This window comes from Brachyistius frenatus, unplaced genomic scaffold, assembly GCF_029030835.1.
Source record: "Brachyistius frenatus isolate BFR_SWC_R1_liver_20210118 unplaced genomic scaffold, ASM2903083v1 Contig_70, whole genome shotgun sequence".
NCBI classification, from domain to species: domain Eukaryota; kingdom Metazoa; phylum Chordata; class Actinopteri; family Embiotocidae; genus Brachyistius; species Brachyistius frenatus.
Window position 1 is genome coordinate 1,059,083 of NW_027210669.1, and position 20,585 is coordinate 1,079,667.

Below are 20,585 nucleotides of genomic sequence, written 5' to 3' on the forward strand. Positions count from 1 at the left end.
GTGTTGGACCCATCCGCACCGCAGATGGGAGTCTCTTTTTCAACCGCAGCACCTGGGTAGGCCGAGCTAGTGTTACCCCCGACCTTCTACCCCGAAACCCCCCCCCAACCTCAGGCTTTTGATCGCTAATCCTGGACCCCGAATCCGGCTCACAGAGTACTAATAGACTGGAGGAGTGTAATAACAACATCCAGAACAAGTCCACACACACACACACACACACACACACACACACACACACACACACACACACACACACACACACACACACACACACACACACACACACACACACACACACACACACACCAAAAAACGAGCGGTGGGGATCACCCTGCTGCCCCTCGCGCTATAAATCACCTGTCCCCACTAACACGGTGGCTGCCAGAATAAAGTTCCGCTTGACGACTACAAAGACAAAAGCAGGTTCCCATTGCAGACTACAAAGAGAGCGGAGCTGCGGAGACATCCCAGACATTTGTGGCCGAACACGGGACCAGACGGGGCTGGTCGACACCTGGAGGACTGCTGGGAAAACTTTACAGGGAGAAGTCAGTTCGTGGCCTCGTGACGGCACTCTGACTGTCTGCAAACCCCCTCCCCCCCCAAAAAAAACCCGTTATACAGTGACGCGTTTACAGGAAAAGTCTTCATGAGTCATTTTATATGAACCTGTTTGACAGAAAGAAATACCACCAGACTTCACATGTGCCTTTTTAAAAAAAAAAATTCAACTGAAATAAAAAAACTTCTATTTCCAGCTTTTTCACATGGAAGTTATCTTCGTCACATATTTCTTCTGCAAAGAGCAGGCAGAGGCTTTGACCCCCCCCCCCTCCTTTATATAACTTTATATCTTTAAAAAGGTGCGTCCACACAGGAGTTTTATGATTTTTTTTTTTGTGCAAAGCATCAATGATTCCCCCCCCCCCCCTCCCTGATAGGCCTACAGGTTTTCTAAAATTAAAGAAAAACAGTTGCTGGTAAAAAAAAGTTTTTTGTTTTTTTGATTTGATTGTTTTTTTTTATTTCATTCTCTGAAGATGTCTACAAGAATTGAACATTACTTTTAAATGTAATCTGCTTGGAACAATACAGAGTGCAGATCTTTTCTGGGACTTTTAGTTGTTGTTTTTTGGACCATCAGCATATTTTCATGATTTTATATTCTGTTTGCCTAAAATAGATTAAATAGGTTACTAATAATGTGATTTTAGTGGTCCTCGATAATTTAAATATGATATGAATAATAGGGAAGGATTCGACCACAGAAGCAAATAATTAATATTTCCTGTTAAATAATTAATATTTCTGAATCAGACAAAATTCAATTGCTGAAATCATTTTAAATTCTGTTTGTCAAAGTGTTAGTTTTTTCCAAGTTATTGTTTGATTGAGAGCTGCACGTGTAATTTATCTCTGCATGCTATCTGTTGTTTTTTTTAAAATTTATATTTTGGAGAATTAAACGTGTCAGAAACGTGGCTAGAAAACAAGCAGTGGTGTAAGAGGTTGAAAAAGTACAACGTCACATAATCTCTGCATAAACATCAGAACAACTGACGACGTCAGCGGTTTTGCGTCATGTAAAAAGCATTTCACTTGATTGTTTTTGCCAATAATTTATAGGAAATTTAAAACAGGAAATGCTGCTGGTGCGCACATGTTTGTAACACAGTATCGTAGCTGTGTGTGTGTGTGTGTGTGTGTGTGTGTGTGTGTGTGTGTGTGTGTGTGTGTGTGTGTGTGTGTCATGGCGTTGCTGCCCGGAGCTGTGCCATGCTTGATTAGTCCTAATCTAGCCGGGAGTCGGGTTGCTGTGTCGGCGGCGTGTCTGTATGGAAGGCATGCAGGCTGGCGGATCACAGGGATTGACCCTCCGCCTCTCAGGTTAACAGAAGCCCTGTGTGTTTGTGTGTGTGTCCTGAAAATAGTGCGAGACTGAAACTTGCTGAACTTGGATTTGAGCTCTTGGGTGGAAGACAACAATTTGGAGAATAAAATGTGTGTGTGTGTGTGTGTGTGTGTGTGTGTGTGTGTGTGTGTGTGTGTGTGTGTGTGTGTGAGAGAGAGAGAGAGAGAAGGGCATGAAGAGGAGTGTGTGTTGGTGTGTTTGCAAGAAGCCTAGTTGAACTTTGGCTCTGGTTGTGGCGCAGGAGGAGTCGCCTCTCGTAAAACGTACCCTCACCAGGCTGTAAACATAAAACCACACACACAACGCACACACACACACACACACACACACACACACACACACACACACACACACACACACACACACACACACACACACACACACACACACACACACACACACACACACACTGCTGCCTCTAGAAGAAGAAGAAGAAGAAGCAGCTCCTCTTTTTGGTGTGCCACCGGGACGGTCGGCCTCGTCTCGTCCACAGAGCTTCAGAAAAAGAGTGTGTTGTCGGTTTGACGTGACCGGAGCTGCAGGCGATGTGCTGCCCCTGCAGCAGGGCGAGCCGCTGGCTTAAGTTGTCTGTTAGTGTCTGTGTAAGTGTGTGTGTTTGGGGAGTTTGGGGATCAAACCCTCATGTCGACAGAGGCTGCACCGAGGAGACGACCGTTGACAGGTGCTTCCTGCAGCAACGCAGCAGGTGCTTCGCGCCTCACAGATACTTTGCCACCAGGACACGATCATGCACAAGGAAACACACACTTTTTCTCCTCAGCCTCTGACACACACGAGTTGTGTGCGTTGAGCTGAACTTACAGCCCCTCCGTGTCCCGCTGCTGTTTTGTTGAGTTTTCTACTTTTAAAATTGATCCGTTGGGAGTTTTGATTGACCAGAAGGTTTGCTACCAGTTGCTGTTGTCGTTCCTGTGCAGGCAGCAGGATTCGGCAAACTTGTTGTAGTTGCACATTCAGCCGACAGAGCAAACATTAGCGATCATTCAGGGTCAGTTTGAATCCACCTGATGAATTTAAGTCGGATATTTCCTCTCGTTTGAGCTCTGTTTTGGTCTCCGCTTCCTCCTGAGCTCAGTGTCTGTCTCCTCGGCTGATAAATGCTCCAGCGTGTTCACCGGTCAGCTGCTGACTCGGTCTGTCTGATGTCCTGCAGATAGTGTAAAGTTGTTTTCACGTAAAACAGCTGCCGGCTGTTGAAAGTGATGCTAATGAGAAGAGTGAGAGTTAACCAAAACAGCAACGTTACGAAGCCTTAAAACCGAAACAAGGAGCTGAAAGATGCTAAAAAGATGCTCTTTAAAGTGTAAATAGAGAGAGCGAGGAGCAGCTGGTGTTATATTTTACTCTGCGAAGATTCCCATATTCATAATTTGTAGTTATTATTTTCAAGCTGATAGGTGCAACACAAACAAAACCAGCAAAAGTTAAGTCAGTCAAAAAATGTGAGAGATGATAAATCTACAATAGAAATTACAAACGATGGATTTAAAATCAAGTGAAAGTGAAAAGCTGTCGGACCGTATCAAAAAATGATCTTCGATTTCTAATGTAGTTTTGACATTTTCTCAGTGTTGAGTTTTAGACATTGTTCAAAAGACAAGATATTGGGTTGTTGCATGCAGAGGCCCCGACGAGCAGCCGGCTGGTAGTTCTGGACTGTTTGGACCTCACGAGTGTCGAGAAGGAATCTGTTCAGCGAGCTGTATGTTCAGTCCTGCTGCGAGCTCGTCTGTCAGCGAGTCTATTTTTCTCCTTTTATTTTCAATCAAGCCGTCAACACAGCAGCACAGCCAATCACCGACACGGGAGCTACCAAAACAACATGGCTGCTCAACAAATGGGAGCTCTTCCACCTGTCTTAATCCACCCCCCACCCCCACCCCCACCCCCCACCACACACACACACACACACACACACCTCCACCATCTCCCCTGGGCTATGACGCCATATCTCCCAAATGGAAACAGAAGTCGTGACGACAGCTCGGATACTTTTTAGATCCGTATCGGAGGATTCCTGTGCGGTTAGAAAACGAGGCCGAGGTTAGTTTGGTCTCCGCGTCAGCTGTCCAGCGAGGGAACAGATCAGAGATAAAGTCACATTCCCCCCCAAACGTTGGACCGAGTCAATGCAAGATGAGAGTGAAGCGTATCTTTGAAAATACACGTGGGAAGGGGCAGAAGGCAGACAAAAGAGTCGTGGACATAAAACGCCCGATTTTAAGAGCATTAATAAAGAAATACTTCAAAAAGTGTCCCCAATAAAATGACACGAGGAATTTTACTCTCGTATAAGTTTATAAATTACTGTTTGTTTTTTTCCAATCAACATGCTGAGTTGAAATTACACTGCAGCTATATTTTTGAGCCAAATAACTCTGTTTTGTGTCGCTAACTATTATAATTTAGTCAAATCAATTTAAGAAATTTCATTTTATTGTTACTTTCAAAAATTCAGTGTGAGCTGAGAATAAAAAATATACTGCCTTGAACTCCTTTAAAGCAAAAACCTTCTCCAATAAGTGAAACAAAATCAATCACATTTTTGTGCACCTAATTTGAAGAACTTGTTGTTTGTCATATTATTTCATTGTCAGATTTTCCCCTTTTTATAGAATAATTCAATAAATAAATAAATACTACCGAAGCAACATTAAAATAAAAAATAAAATAAAAAAGTCTTTCAGACAAAAATACTGAATGATATTTCAGAGTTCAGTCAGACTTTAATTCTCGTAGAAAATATTTAAATTCTAATATTTCACGCAGTGCCATTTTATTTTCTGCTGGTGGAATACGTTTCACTTTATGTTGCCTGAAAACACACACACACACACACACACACACACACACACACACACACACACACACACACACACACACACACACACACACACACACACACACAGTTACAAGAGAAAGCAGGTGTGTGCTGCGTGTGTTGATCTCAGAGGAGACAAATATATTCTTGTTTCTATTGAAACCTTCAAAGTAAAAAAGAAAAAGTCTGAAAAGAGAATTTTCCACCCTTCGTTACTGATCGATTCAGGATAAAAGTCTCAGCCTTCAAATCTTTTCTGTCTTCTTGCGGCTATATATATATATATATATTTTATTTATTTATTTTTTTAAAGAGAATTTGGAGTGGGACACACCAGAGCAGGTGTCGAGGAGGACGGCGTCTCCTCGGAGGGTTGAACTTCTGTGTGAGAGAGTGTGTGTGGCGCCGCTGAGGTTTGAGCTTCGTCCACGTTGAGCGTGTTCACAGTGTGCGGCTCGGAGTCCGTCTCAGTCAGCAGGTGAGGGGGGACGTATCTGGACTTTGCGTGCTCCCTCTGGTGCTTTTGGTTAGTGGGGGACTTCGGGGGACAACGTCCCCTCTTGTCCTGCCCCCGGAAGCCCCTGAGTTTGGGGCTCCAGTGTTCCCGCCACTGGAGGGCCAGAGTGGAGCGGTCCGCCACCAGGCGGCTCTCCTCCGGGCCCCAGCCCCGCTCGCCCTCGTCCGCTCCAATCAGGAGGAAGGTCCGGCCCACGTGGAGGGCGGGGCAGCCGCAGCCGAGGTCCCGGTCGGGGACCCAGAGGGACTGCGGGCCCCTGCGAGCGCGGGAGGTCGAACCTGTGCGGAAGACGGTCTGCACAGAGATGGAGAACTGCCACCAGGGACCGGATCGCTCCATCCCTCTCACCTGCACCTTCAGCACTGACAAACACACACACCACATATTTACACATTTTTAAAACTTCAAAAGTTAAATTATTTAGATTCTTTACTATAAATATGTCGTTTTACATGACCCAAATTAGGTTTAATTCAACAGATTTATAATACAGAAGATTTTTCTGCGTAAATGAATTTGATTTACATTTCCGATGATGCATTATTATAATGTGGAAAAATGAACTGTTTAAATAGGAAAGCTGCTTTTAATTTTGGATTTAGGTCTGTGATAGAATCAGAAAGGTTTGAGAACATTATTATTCTTTCTTGACAAGATAACCAACGATAATAATAATTAAAAAAAAAAAAAAGAAGGTGTCACTAACCGTAGTCCTTGAGACAATAGGTCTCCAAGTTCATCCTGACTTTAACCTGAGAGGGCTGGCAGTATGAAACACACTCCTCCGCTACATGAGAGGCAGAGACGGAGGTGAGGGGGGCATCAGATCAGAGCGTATCATTTCATAGCACGCATATCAGCACATGTCTTTCCCCCTAATTACAATATGGCCGCTTCTATTTGTCATCACAGTATCCTCTGACTAACAGATGATCCCGGCTGCAGCAGGTGGGACATTCCTCGAGCCGCCGCTAGGAGGGAGTGGTTAACCGCTTCACGAGGCCGCGGCTCCCGGAGCAGTTTCAATTCGAGGTGGCCGATGTGTTAAAAAAAAAATGTGAACCATGTCACGCCTTCGGAGGAGATTTGATATGTGATTCCCATACAAGTGCCATAAATCTGAATGTTGCACACGAGGTGACAACAACAGGAGGGAAAGGATAAGTTTTAAAGAGTGATGTCACATCAGAAGACAAAGACTTGGTAATTTAATAGAAGAGTCTCAGCAGTTGTGACATTTAGATTTACAGCATGCCGATCTGCAGAATTACTAATAGAAATATTTTACGCAATTTTAAAACATGGCACTTTCCTCGTGCTGCTGCTCACCACGTCATATCGTAACACAACAAAAACATTATTTCCTTGCAGTGAAAGTTTTAGTTTAAAATTTTTACACATTCCTCATTCCTTCCTTTTAATAAAAAAAAAAAAACGCCCCAAAAGATTGAGAGAAATAATTAAATATACATAAAAAGAATAGTGGGTGGAAAGAGTTGATGAACCCAAACGTTGGCCTGGAAAAAACAGACAGCCTGAAAAAGTACTGCAACATAAGAAAGGTAATAAAACTGTCAATCAAAGTATATGTAGTCGGTTACTGTAACATTATACAGCTTCTAGAAATGCACACTTACAAAAAAACAACCAGGAATTTTATTTTTCTGTAGTTGCCTGCTTAAAAAAGAAAATCAAGGAACTTTATCACTTATTGCAAAAGAATATGTAGCTTATAGATGGACATTATCCACGAAGAGGAAATCAAATTCGAGATATCTGACATATGTTTGGTCGTGTTGTGTCGTCCGACATGAGAAGAGGAATTTTAAACTTGCAGGTGACCAGCGCGACACAAGCAAACTTCATATCAGATAATGAATATTAAATGTAAAGTAGCACCTGTGACTTCACTCACCGATGCTGTACTGAGGTTGGAACATCGGGGTCGGAGCGACCTCCTGAATCCCTGCAGACATGAACCGACATAAAGGAACTTCAGTTTGAGTGCGTGTTACTGTGTGTGTGTGTGTGTGTGTGTGTGTGTGTGTGTGTGTGTGTGGGTGTGATAAGCAAACGTCAAAACCACCGAGTGTGTGTGGTCCTTTCACGGTCCAGAAACACGCGGCGTGACGCTCGCTCCAACACTCACACAGACACAAACTTTACTTTTGGTGCTTTTAATAAGGTTAAACACTCACTTGTTGTACGGTTTCTGTCTCCAACATTAAACAGAGTCCAGTAAAGTGTGTGTGTGTGTGTGTGTGTGTGTGTGTGTGTGTGTGTGTGTGTGTGTGTGTGTGTGTGTGTGTGTGTGTCTCAGTGAATTGGTTAGCTGCACATGCATTACCCAGGTCTCTTGTAAAAGTGTGTGTGACAGCGTCGCCATATAAGCTCACTCTCCATCCCCCGCCGTCCGTGTCTTCTCTGACACAACTGGGCCAGTGACACCCTACACCCCCGCCCAGCTGACAGTCCGTCCCCCCCGTTTAAAAGTCAGGGAGGTGGTGCGTGCCTGTCTGGATGTACTTACAGTATATGTGAGGGGTCATAAGGAGGCGGTCGAGGCTACCTGTGCGAGCGAGGTGTGTGTGTGTGTGTGTGTGGGGGGGGGGCTACAATACCTACTGCCTTCGTTATACCTTCTGTTACTTTAAGGACGTTTATTTGACAAAAGAGTCCAACTTTCAAATAGCAAACATTTATGCAGAAACACGATACCAACAAGTCAGTGATATGATCGGAGGGATCTGGTCGGTTTCAGGCTCCCTCGTTCCTGCTAATTAGGAGCGATTAGTTGCACCTGTGATGTTCTCCCTCACCTGGTGGCAATCAGCCCGGCCGGGCGGGGAGGTCTATATATAGAGGCTGGTTTGGTGCTGCGCGTCTCCAGACACTCAACACCTTCAGTTGACTGTCCGTTTTGCTGTGTGTTTAAAGTGGGGGGTTGTTTTATTTTTCCCCTTTATTTTCTGTACTTTCTTTTAATGGTGTGGTAGTTTGCCCCAAAATTCCTACTCTGTCCCCAGTGACTCCCAGCTTGCATTTTATTTGAGTCCAACCCCTGCGTTCACAATCGCACACTATTTCTGCATCGCGTCACATGCGGTGCTTCTTGTTAGTTTCCCAACGAGCGCCCCTTGTCTACCAGGTTTTTGTGTTTCTGGAAACGTAACAACAATATAAGATGGGGAAAAAAATGATGATTAAACCAAGAAATATCTAATCAAAGAATAAGGAAAGATGACACCGACTGCAAAGGAGATAATGAAATATCTACCGACAAAATGTGTTAATTTAGCTTTCTTGCCCGTTATGTTGACATTTCGTGTTCATGGAATCGAATATAACAAACATTTTCTGTTTCCTCTTTTCTTCTGCACTTATTCAAATTTGAATAAGTCTAAAATATTTGTGATTTAAAGGCGACTTAAATTTCGTGACATCCACTGGGGAAAAAAACAATTATTTCTCAGGATGTCCAATAATATTTGTTTTCCTTTTGCATATAAAAGGTTAAAGTAAATGGCGAGAACACTTATTGCAGTTTTTGCTTTAGCAAAGGCCAGTTGCGGCTATCTCACTCGATGTAACTCTCTTGCCGTCCAGTTGGCTGAATTTGACAAACTAGCTGCCCGAACTATTAATTTTTAAGAAATATATTTCTCGGTATCAGAAACTCTTAAATTCCTGCTGAAGACGGTATTTTGAGGCTTTCCGGCGCTTTTGGCCATCGACGGTTGTTTTTCCCCGTCAATACATGTTTGACGTGACGTTGTCGGCGAGGACAGCAGACGTCAGTTCTGTGAACCTCGTGGTGCGTTCAAGGTGCGGATGAAACGGTTTAGTGGTGGGACTAACGTTTGAGTTTCGCCTGACTGCCTTTTGGTCGGTCTGACGGGAGAAGAGGAGGCGAGGCGGTGGGGTTAGAGAGACGCTAAACATAGCCTGAGATGGTCTGGCAGTAAAAACAAACAAGGTTTTCTTTCACTCACTCCTTTCACTGGGAGAGTTATGAGTCTGGACCGTGCGACGGGGGCGTTTTTTTTTTTTTTTTTTTTTGTGTGAGTCGTACAACAGGTGTGAAGCTCCCTGACGCTTTGCTCCCGATGTCACCTGATTGGGACTCGCTGTACGAAGCGTCAGCGCCCGTGTAGTTGTCGGCACTCGTGCGATTAGCCCGGAAAGCGCGCGTGGATTAACGCTCGCGGCTGATGTTTGGTGCGGGCCCGGCGCGGAGACGCGAGTGGCAACAATCCTCTTGATCTGACGCTGATCCCAGATCAGCGGGAGATGAGGTTTCCCCGCAGCAGTCGGCTCATGTTAACGCTGCTGTGGAAACCGTCTCTAGGGATGATGAAAAGGAGACGCGCTCGGGCGATTGGACCAAATTAGTCTGGAGAGAAGCGGCCCCTTTTATATTGAACTACTATTCGATAAAGGCTTTTAAGAGCTTAATAAAATGGTTTAATCCATTTAGGCCCCGAGTAAATGATGTTGAAGGAGAAATTAAGGAGCTCTGTTTGTCACGAGTGACGACGAACTATTAAAAGCCAGGGGTGACACGTATCAAATGCGGGGAGAACATTTTTAATTAAATTCGGATTCATTATTGGTATCCAGTCAAGTCTTCCAAAGTAAACAAAAAAAAAAAAAGGGCTGTCATAACTGGAAGGCTGTGCTTTCTGATCTGATGCCTCTTTTGGCAGCGCAACATTGCCTGTCAATCAAAAATAAAAACTATTGACGACCATTTTCCAACCTTCCCTCCACGGGGTTGAAGCTTAAGCAAAGTAAACTAATTGAATTAGAGTTGGGACTGAGAGAAACCAACACATTTTGTAAACGTTTTGAATGTAAACTTACGTATGCAGGGCCTCAGAGGGGACCTGCCCTGTTTGTATCCCGGAGCACAGCGGTTGCACCTGAGGCCGATCACGCCGTCCCGACACAGACACTGACCCGATGTCTGGTTGCACCAGCGGCCGACGGCTCCCAGCGGATGGCACTGACAGGCTGGGAAAGAAAAAACACACAATTATTTTATTTGGAGCCTAAATACAGAAATGGCATAAATGCATGGCAATTATTATTTTATTTTTTTTGGTGACTTTAAAAGCAGCCAGACGAGCTTTAAAACCCACCACTAACATATTATACATTGTGTTCACATATTAGCAAACAGTTGCACATCCACTAGACATGAACCATTTCATTTCAAAGTCCTTCATTTGACATGTATGTCCGAGATTTGCTTTTTTTTTTTTTTTTTTGCCTCAGTTTTGTTCTCCACTTCCTCCTATCAGGAAAAAAAACAAACGAGCTGTCTCTGCTAAATGTTTCAGTATGTCCATAGCTAGTTTCTGTAATTTTGCGTGTCTGCTGGCGCCAATAAAAGCAGCGAGGAGACTGAACCCCCAAAAAATGGCTGTAAAACCAAAACAATGAGCTGAGAGAGGTTAAAATGTTCTGCAGAATTTGAGGAGAACTCTTATCATTTCTTACAGTGGAAACAAGTTAAAGAAATATTTTAAACTTGAATAAACTGTGACAGAAGACAGATGGGATTAAGAAGAGCGTCTATCATTGACAGGAAATCAGTTTAATCCTGAATGACAGCAGGCATCTGTCCTCCAGGAGTGTCCTTGAGACAAAAGACCTTTTCTAATACCAGAGTCGACTTTGAGGCAGTCTTGATGGGTAAACAAAGACAAATTCCTCCACAAGCGTATTAACAAAATATCACATCATGGCAGGGACTCATTATTGTTTGTGGAGCTTTTAGAGGAGAACAATCCTGCGTCTTAACTCCTTTATTTTCTCGTTTCTTTCCTTCAGTATTGACTGCGGTGCCGTGTTGTGATTACTGCCTGGATTTGCCACGGTTTTACATTGTAAAGCTTTTTTTTTTTTTTATTTACCCCCACTTTAACTGGATGAAACCCAATGAGAGAAGACAGACAGAGAGAGGAAGCCACACTTCAGCAGCAGATCTGTTCACACTCAAATATTATTTACACAAATCCTTACGACGAGTCTAAACAACCTGACCGGAGAAAACGAGAAACGACATCCCCGCTGGCCTCCCAATGGTTCCTCAGTGAAATATAGCATCAGTAAATTAAAAGTGAGACGTATCACTGCCCGGTGGACTTTATGGATTTGTAGGTTAAAATTATTTCAAGCATTAAAAAGTGATTTAGGATGTTTAATCATGTTTACATCCTCAAACCCAGAGAGCCCCATTAACTCTGGATATATTAGGCCAGTGGTCAAGCTTCCACATGCCGGAGTGTCCCTGTCACTCAGGACATGTGACAAGTCAAAGGTCAAGGGTCACGGCACATGCCAACCGGTGGTAACGATTGGGGATACGGGTGGCAGCTCAGCGGGGTTTCCTTGGAGGTTTTTTTTTTTTTTTTTCTAACAGGAATAGCTGCCCGCTCTCACAATGTAACCACCCCATAAACACTTCTGTACGCTCGGACGGAGCAAACACGTGAACACGTGAACACACATTCAGGCTGTCGGACATAAACACCAACACGCGCTCCGATTTTGCTTTTCATCTTCCGGGAACGTCACAGTTAGTCGAGAGGTACGACCTCGACCCCCCCTCCTCACCCCACCCGTCCCCGTCCCCCCCGTCCCCACAGTAAACACACACATCTAGTGACTGACGTTGGCAGGCCTTGCGGTGGTTGAGTGGCTTGCCGTGGTCGCGGGTGTACCCGTTCTGGCAGTACTGGCAGTGGCGTCCGGCCGTGTGGTGCCGACACTTCTGGCACACGCCTCCACCGCGCCGGCCCGACTGCTGAAACACCTCCATGCTGAAGCGGCATTTGTTTGAATGGCCGTTACACTCGCAGGCTGAACGGAGGGAAAAACAACAACAACAACAACAACGAAAACAATGAATAGTAAATGATAATTGTGAGTCCTCACATCTGAAATATCTGCAGTTGTTACAAATGTTGATTTCTCTTTTTTAATGGCCAGTCCCAAATCGAAATGTGATATTTGTGTTTTGCTTAAACTTAAAACCATATGAATGAAAGGTTGAAAAATCATCAGTATTTTAGTTTTTTTGATATATAAAGCAGTGCGCTGATAAAAAATAAAAAAGACAACATTATGACAATCAAAGTCAAAGGATCTTTATCAAATTGTTTTATGGAAAAAAGAATGTGAATTCTGGCTGATGGAGACTTATAACTTAAATTCTGACGTCTGGATCGGCCTCAAAAATCCAGTACCAGTGAGAGTCGAGTATTTGATATCGGAAAATACTCGCGTGAAGGCTGGAAGCAGATGTCTGGCTTGTACTATTTTTGTGAAATCTTGCTTGTAGCATCAGGCCGACACCTTTGTTTTTTGTGCAGTGTTGGATTGTGCCGTATATTTTTTAAATAACATGTTTTTTTGTTGTTATTGTTTTACTTGTGTAACGTGAAGAAATCTTAAAACATGGTTTGAGCCAGCGGGCCTCACCGACGCAGGGGTTCGGGTGAGTGGGCGTCGCTCGATGCCACGGTCTGTCGAAGAAGAAATCCTCGCACACGTCACAGTCCGGCCCCGCCGTGTGATGCTCGCACACGCACACGGCGCGGCCTGCGTCGTCACGGCGACACCTGGAAGCGTGTCCATTACATTTGCACCTGCCTCCGACCTGCAGGTCGGAGAGGGCCAGAGGAGCTCGGACAGGAGCGGTAAGAGGGGCCACCTGCAGGTTCCTGACACTTGGTCTTGGGTTATTATTATTGTTCCTCCTCTTCCTCAGTTCCTGCCCCTTGTTGCTCCGCCTCCGCCCCTCAACTGTCCAATGGCAGCCTCCGTTGGGGCAAGGCAACCATTGATTGTTTTCCTTTTTGCGACCACGCCCTCTGCCTTTCCCGCCTTTCTTTGGAGAAGCGAGCGTGTCCGTGCTGAAACTATCCCCTCCTTCCTTGCTGGTCACATTGTGCCCATCTTCGTCCTGACCTGAACCTTTATAATGACCCTTCCTACCATGCTTGTCTACCTTCTCCCCTCGGTTCCTCCCCCTTATTTCTGAGTCTTTTGTTTCCCTGTCGAACAATGCCAGTGTATTATCGGTGTTTAACTTGTCCACCTGATCTCCATTGCGCCCGTTGAAGCCCGATCTCCACCTCGGTACCCCAGTCCCTCTGGCATCATGTGCACCATCAAACCATCGTTCGTCTTCTGTCTTATCCATGTTGGACACCCTGACGTCTTTGGACACCTGGTGGAAGACCACTCGGATGTCCGTGGCGGTCACCCAGTCCTGGAGGGTGGGGCTGTAGTCAAAATCAGGAGAAGACGGCCGTCCGTCCAGGGTGGAGAAGGCCAGCACCATGCCGCCCCGCTGCTTCTGTAGGGGGCGAGGGTCTGAGCAGAGGGGCTCCGTCTCTTGGTGTCTAGTTTGGGCGATGGTCTGGGAGGGTAGCTTGAAGATCCCGAGGCAGTCGCTGGAGTAGTGCTGCATTGGCCTCCAGGTTCGCCCGTAGTCCATCGACTTGAGGACGGAGATGGAGATGGGGTCCGACGGCTCCCCTTGGTGGCAAAACTGCAAACTTATGTAGGTGATCTCGAAGCGCCGGCCCAGCGGCAGAGTCAGGACCCAGTCCCCGGAGTCGGGACTTGCTGGAGCCATCCAGCAGGTGAGGTTGTGCGGGTTGTGGAGGTCCGTCAGGGTGGAGATGTTGCCGACATGATCCGGCCCTTGTAGGGAGTGGCTGGCATTGACCGGGACTCCGTAGGCAGCGTTGATGAACTCCGACAGGCAGTGTCGCGGACGGCCATTTGGGTGGTAGCAGGGGTCGTGAGGTGAAGTCCAGCTCAACGGGGTGTCGGTAAGGGAAGAGGAGACGAGGGACGGAGGGAGGATAAGGAGGAGTCGAAGGAAAACGGGAAAGAGAGAGGTGGAGGGGAGAGGGGAAAAGGGTAGGAACATCATGTCATCGAGCCTGTGGAGGAAAAAAAGAGATCATTTTTTTAAGAGAAAACCATGGGAGCTAGATCATAAAAGAGGAAAAAAAACAACTAAACTGATTGATTTATATGATGCGCATTTGAAGCCGAAGAGGGAAATCTAAGATAGACCACCTGTGCCTTTATTGAAAACACATGATACCAGCTAACCGCATCACTTCAACTGCAACTTATTGGCTTTTGGTGGAAGACCTCATCCCGTAAAAATGTAATCTCTGATCTTCGCGGTAGTGTCAGCCACCGGTTTGAACCCGTGACCTCGACGAACTTTAAGAAGGTATCCATCTTAAAACTCCCCTTGACCCCGAGAAGAGTGGACGAGTGCGGGTGAAGAAGGGCGCGCACCCAGCGGCTCTGTCTGAAATGACAAAAAACATGCCCGACAGCTGGACCACATCCATCACATTTATTGCTTTCTTTTCAAATCATTTTACCGCTGGTCCGTGCTGCAGGCGAGCGAGGCGCCTGAGCGTGAGCAGTGTGTAGTGTCGTCGTGCAGAAGAGAGGGTATGAGAAAATAGACCGAGCGGAGAGAGAGGGAGAGAGAGAGAGAGAGGAGTTGGAGATTAGTGCTTAGGATGGTAGGAAATGATTTACAGATCGAAATGTGTGTTCGACTTGAGCCCCTGCTTCGGTACTTCCGCGGTAAAGACAAACACAGACTTGTGTTGGTCCGCGGATTCGAACAAATCCCTTCCCGCCTGCTAGAACTGGTGATGAGCCTAATTTATACGTCTGTCAAGATTTGATACTGGAGAGCGTTCAGTTTGGCATGTGGACAAAACGAACAATGCGTCTACTTTCTCTGGAACCTGTGATTTATCGTCGTTAACTGCGCCCACGAAGCCCAGAAGCACATTTCCCAACACGCGTTTCTTTCGCTTGTTCCCTGCAAAGAAAGTTGCAGTTTCACTTTTTGGTAGATTTGTATTTCTGTCCTTCACAAAACGATTTCCTCATCAACACGACCTTCCTCGCGGGCTCTCAAACAGCTTCCCCCTCTGCTCTTGCGTCTCCCTGCCCGTCCATCACCTGCCCCCTTCATTCTGTTCTGGGAATATTCTTAACTGCTGCGAGATTGATGATGCCCTAACAAGCGTTTGACACTGACAGCAAAGTCAGCAGGGCTGCATAAACCAAACCCGTAGGAGAGGACGGGGCGGAGAGCCTCTTCGGCCTCGTCATCCCGCTCAATTAGCCAACGGCCGAAACATGAGGCTTCCCCCCGGGACCACACAGCTCAGACGGGGCATTCCCTCGAACTCCTCGGACAAACGGCCGACCTCCGAAAAGCAAAGACCTGCTCGGACGCGGACCGGCCAGACCCGGTTGTGGAGAGAAGAGGGAGGGGGATGAGGGGGGGGGGGGTCTGTTTTGTGGTGTTGCTACAAGAAACGCCACAAGGAACAAGCGCGGTGATGAGTGGTCCGACTGTGACCCCGGTCCCGCACAGGCGCATTCCTGGCATCCAGAATGCCTCGGTTAGCCATTCCTGACGTGTCGTGACATGCCCCAGGGGAACCTGAACGCACCGATAAAAAGCAGGACGCAGGAGTTGATCAGGTGATTAATTAGTTCTCTGGTTTCATGGGGTGTCAATATCCGGGTTGTCTTCGAAGGGAAGGCCGAATCAAAAGGGTTATGAGCAGGTTAAAGGTTATTGGAGGATTCAGGGAAGTTGTGAAATTGCAGTAAAGAATTTATCCTGGACGGGGAATTACGAGCGAGTGTAGGCGGGCGGGGGTTCAGGGCTGAAAGGCCCGAAGAGAAAGGGGGGGGGGTTGTTTAACATTCCCGTGACATGCACTTGCTCTTGTCTTTGTCACATTACATGACTAATTAAACATTGGCCCATTACAAGCACTTTGATAAATGGACGCGCATGCGAGAGGCCCCAGAGGTTTTTAATGCGCTCCTCTTGGCCAAATCCAGACTCCGAAACCAAATGATCTGTCTGCCACCTTCGGCGTAACCCCACCGGATATGGTTTCAACGCTCTTTCTCTGCCTCTTTCCATAAATTCACACGACCAGCATGTCGGAAGAACCTGTTGAAGATGAGCGAAATTCCCTTTTAACGTGTCTTTTGATGAGAATAATGTGCAGCCGTTTCGATCCCGCGCGATATCGGCTACAAAAAGAGGACTCTGTTGAGTGTAATCCTCTTTTTTATTCTTCCCACAGTCAGTCTTAAATGCAAACAATATCCATCTATAATACAAATATGCATTCAAGAGTGTGTAACCCAGGAAGTTTGTTAATAACTTGGCAGAAAGATGTGTTTAAAAAAAAAAAAAAAAAGAAGCTTATCCAGCCAAATAGTGGTATGATGAGATCAACAACATCTCCGACGGGTGATCTTTAGAAGCAGCTATGCTTGGCTGGCAAGAGGCTGGAAAAATACTTGCTGACAACCTGGGGGCATGTTTACAGCATAGTGGAGGAGAGCGAGTGGAGAGCGGCATTCGTGTTCGCGCTCCCACATTGTCCCACATTTATTTCCCAATGCGGTTCTCTGACTCTTCATTATGCTGAAATGCGTCTGAACTTGAACAAGCCGTGATGGGCAGCAGCGCAAACAACAGCGTTGTTGTTCGGTAGAGGCTGAAGAATTTCTGCACACACGGGCACATTTTACACTGAATTTAAGACGTAATGCAGCCTTTTATATATTGATAAACAAATGTATCAATGGGAAATCATGTTTTAACAAAGTCAACTTAAATTAATTGCAAATTTAAAATAGAAAACAACGTATTTGAATAAGTATTCACAACGTCCAAGTCAGTATTGGAAGGAAATGTGAACTTCTGGGGTTTCTATGTGCTTGTTTCTGTGTTTCTCTGCAGTCTTTTAACTTTAAGTCTGTTTTATTTTTGATAGTTGTTCCTTTTCGGCAGGTTATGTCAGTTTCTTTAATTCAGATATTGTTGTACTGCACGTTTTAAGTTGTGTTATTAATGCCAGTTTTAAGAATCTAATACGGAATGAGCATCAGAAGGTTGAAAGAGTAAAAGATTGCTTCATAAGAAGTTGTGATATGAGTATTCATCAGTGTTTTGACGGTGAATTGCCATTTATAAATCGTTTTTTCTCTTGAAACAAATGTGTTTTTGTGGATTTAGCAGGAAATGAGGGCTGCTTGTCATCAAACACAAAACTGGTGTGTGGTATTCTCGCTTCACTACCTGTTAACTGACTCTGACCTGTTCACACTTTAGAGCTGTGGGCCCGTCTGGGTCTGGAGCTGCTCTGTGGAGCAGATGAACTGGATTTGGCCTGTCTCACACGTTTTAACATTCCTCGTCATGGCCAGCAGCTCCGGCCAACCACACGAAGGCGAACGTGTTAAATTCAAATTGCTCTGCAACTTTGCGTTGACTTTGAAAAGACGAAATTGTGCTTTGTGTAAATAAACGGGACGGTTTAATAAGACAGATTTATATCAGGCTGGTAGTCGCTGGGAAGACTTCCCGAGGTTCTACATTGCAGCTCAGCTACGAGCCGCGGAGCCTTTAAATAAATATGATCAATTATATAAGCTCGCCCTTATAGCCGACACGTTTGAAGCTGAACCGAAGCACCTGTTGGTGCATGTTACCAAACTGACACCTTTGTTAATTTGCAATTGTCCTCAGCCGTCAGAAATACAACACTGGACTCTGGGTGAGAAGAGAAAGGCTATGAATGCGGTCTGTATTCCCAAACTGCATTCCTGCCTGCACAGTCGAAGCCCATGTGTGTGTTATTCTACACGGAGCGGATTCCACGAGTTCTGTTTTAGGTGTAATAATCTAATTTTAGTGGGGCGGCCAGGGAGGTGGAAGAGACAGACAGCACAAAATGGATTATCGCTGCTTGTATCTTTAGCTGAAGGCCTCTATCCAAACTGCCAATCCACTGCATACACACCGGGGCCCCCAGGAGCCAACGCAGGCTCTCGGCCAGGGCCTCCGCATCGACCCGGGGGCTTCCCTTACTTTACTTTGTGAATTAAAAAAACACATGTTACCCACTTGATATTTAAACGTGAGTTTCTTGTGAAATCTCCCCCTTTCCAGCCTCATACTAAGTTGGCAGGACACGTTCTTTCCCCGCAGCTTCACATGACGAGATCGAAAAACAGATGGAAATGAAATCAGTGTGATTCCATGTTGCAGTCAGGCCAAAGACAACTCCGGGCATGATGGGAGGGGAAAGAGGAGGGCCTCGGTTGTAGCTGTGTGTCAATTAAATCTACACAGTGTCATACAGCGGGTTAATAATGAGAATCAGGTGTAAAACAAACCAACAACAACGCAGGCTGAGTCATTTATGAGCACTGAAACTAATGAAAAGCACTCAATATTTGTGTCGGCTAATTTATTATCAAAAATGGTTCCAAAAAAGATCATTAAAACAAGTTGTGTATTTTTTTTAAAAATACGCTCCCTCAGGCATAAACATTAGAATCCTCAACTGTAAAATTTACTTTCCTGTATTCTTTAAAAAAAAAAAAAATTAATAATAATAATCTGCTTTTACGACTGTTAAAACAAATCTGTTGTATTTTCTCTCCCGTGCTGCAGAGGGACTTTAAATAAACTATACTGAACTCCTGCAAACGGACCCTAAAAGGCTAAACAGCCTGCAGACACACGCAGGTTGCATTTAACCTGAGACTAATGAGTCGCTCGCCCCGGTTCATTAAACATAAATGTTTATCATATTTGGTGTGATTACTCTGGCAGCAGCTGAAGAGCGCAGCCCGCAGACTAATTGCCTCTATTACGCAGAGCTAATTGCACTTGTTTAGCAGAAATTGTCTGCAGTCAATTAACTTTATCAGACAAAGAGGAAGAATAATATTTACGCTGTGAGACTATCACGATTTGATCAAACAACTTAATTCGGATTTTGTGAAATCTTGATAATTGGTCCTGCATGTGTTTGGCGTTTACAGTAACAAGTCAAGTTCAGCTGAAGTGGAAAATTGTGTTTATATTCTGGTGTTATTTTACATTTGCTACTCAACTGAAGGACATAATGACAAACAATATTACATGCTCAAAAAAATAACAGAAATATTAATAATAAAGCTACCTAAGCTTCACAATGATACAGTGAAATAAAAAGTTATTAGGATGTAATTCAGTCCAAGTTTTTCAAAGTAAAAATATCAAGTTTAGATTCCAGTTTGTAGGTAAAACAATTTATAAAACATAAGGGTACCTAGATAATGATAATAAAAAGACTACATTAAACGCACTAATTTCCTGTAGTTTTGTATGTGGGTTGTTCACTAGAAGTGCGTTAACTTAAAAAAATAAAAATACATAAAAATGAAACGAGTCAATCAGGTGAATTTCCGAGGATAAGTTGAACATCTCTACAGTCCGTTATGTAAATTATTAAAGCCTCCTTTAGATACAAAGAAAAAAACCCGCTGCATAACTCTAAATGTCCCTCAAATGCAATTTACAAAGGACATTTTGCAACTAATTATCTTTAAATTTCTGCCTCATTTTTGCCTCCTATGAGGCTGCAGTGCTAAAAAAAAACCCAAACCAACAACTAGTTTGAACTTGCCGTTCATTCGCTGCTTCTCCTCAGCGCGCCTTCGACAGATATAAAACTTCCCCTCGAGCACCACGCAACCTCTAAATGACGCGTTGAAGGATGATAAAATGCATCTGAAGAGCTCACCATGTGCGTCCCAGTGACTCTCCTTCTCCTTCCTTCTTCCTCTGCGGTCCCTCCCGATCATGAAGAGCAGCGCAGCAAGTGTCCGCACATCCAGCTCGTCTGCAGGGGAGCCGAGCAGAAGAGAAACCGACCGAGAGGGGGCAACACACCGGGTACTGAAGGAGGAGGAAGATGAGGAGGAGGAGGAAGGGAGGTGGGGGGGTGCAAATTAACGGGATCAGCTGGGAGGTGTCTCTCCTAATAGTAACGGAACTGAGCCAAAGGTCCCACCTCAGAGAGGAGTCACATCCTGCCTGACGCACGACGCACCGCTGCCAAACTGGCCCACATGGCGACATGGATCCATAAAACTCGAAGCCAACACTTTTTATCCAGTCGAACGGACTTATAACACTTTGCAGTTCAGAATTTTATTGAAAACATTTGAATCACGTTTTGGAGAGGGTGATATTGATGGTGTCCAGCTGATCTGCGGTTTATGAGTGGTAAATAATATAAAACGTTTCCTCTACAAGTATGTTTTCAATAATTCTAGTGATAAATAGGCTATTATTGAATCAGATCATGAGATTTTTTTTATTATTATTATTTTTACTGTATTTAGAAACTTGTAGTTATGGACAGTATTTATAAAAAATG

General features: G+C 44.9%; 1 protein-coding gene across 1 annotated transcript; it reads right to left on the minus strand.

Annotated features, from left to right (window-relative positions):
* Positions 1-5,046: 5,046 nt before the first annotated feature.
* On the minus strand, positions 5,047-20,028 carry ntn5 (netrin 5). The gene is made up of 7 exons (XM_069707678.1): positions 19,947-20,028; positions 12,763-14,237; positions 11,953-12,141; positions 10,138-10,287; positions 7,190-7,240; positions 5,981-6,061; positions 5,047-5,636 (listed from the first exon to the last, which is right to left on the minus strand). The coding sequence occupies exons 2-7, from the start codon at positions 14,225-14,227 to the stop codon at positions 5,065-5,067; spliced, it is 2,508 nt and encodes an 835-aa protein (XP_069563779.1). The 5' UTR covers positions 14,228-14,237; positions 19,947-20,028; the 3' UTR covers positions 5,047-5,064.
* Between the last annotated feature and the right edge of the window lie 557 nt (positions 20,029-20,585).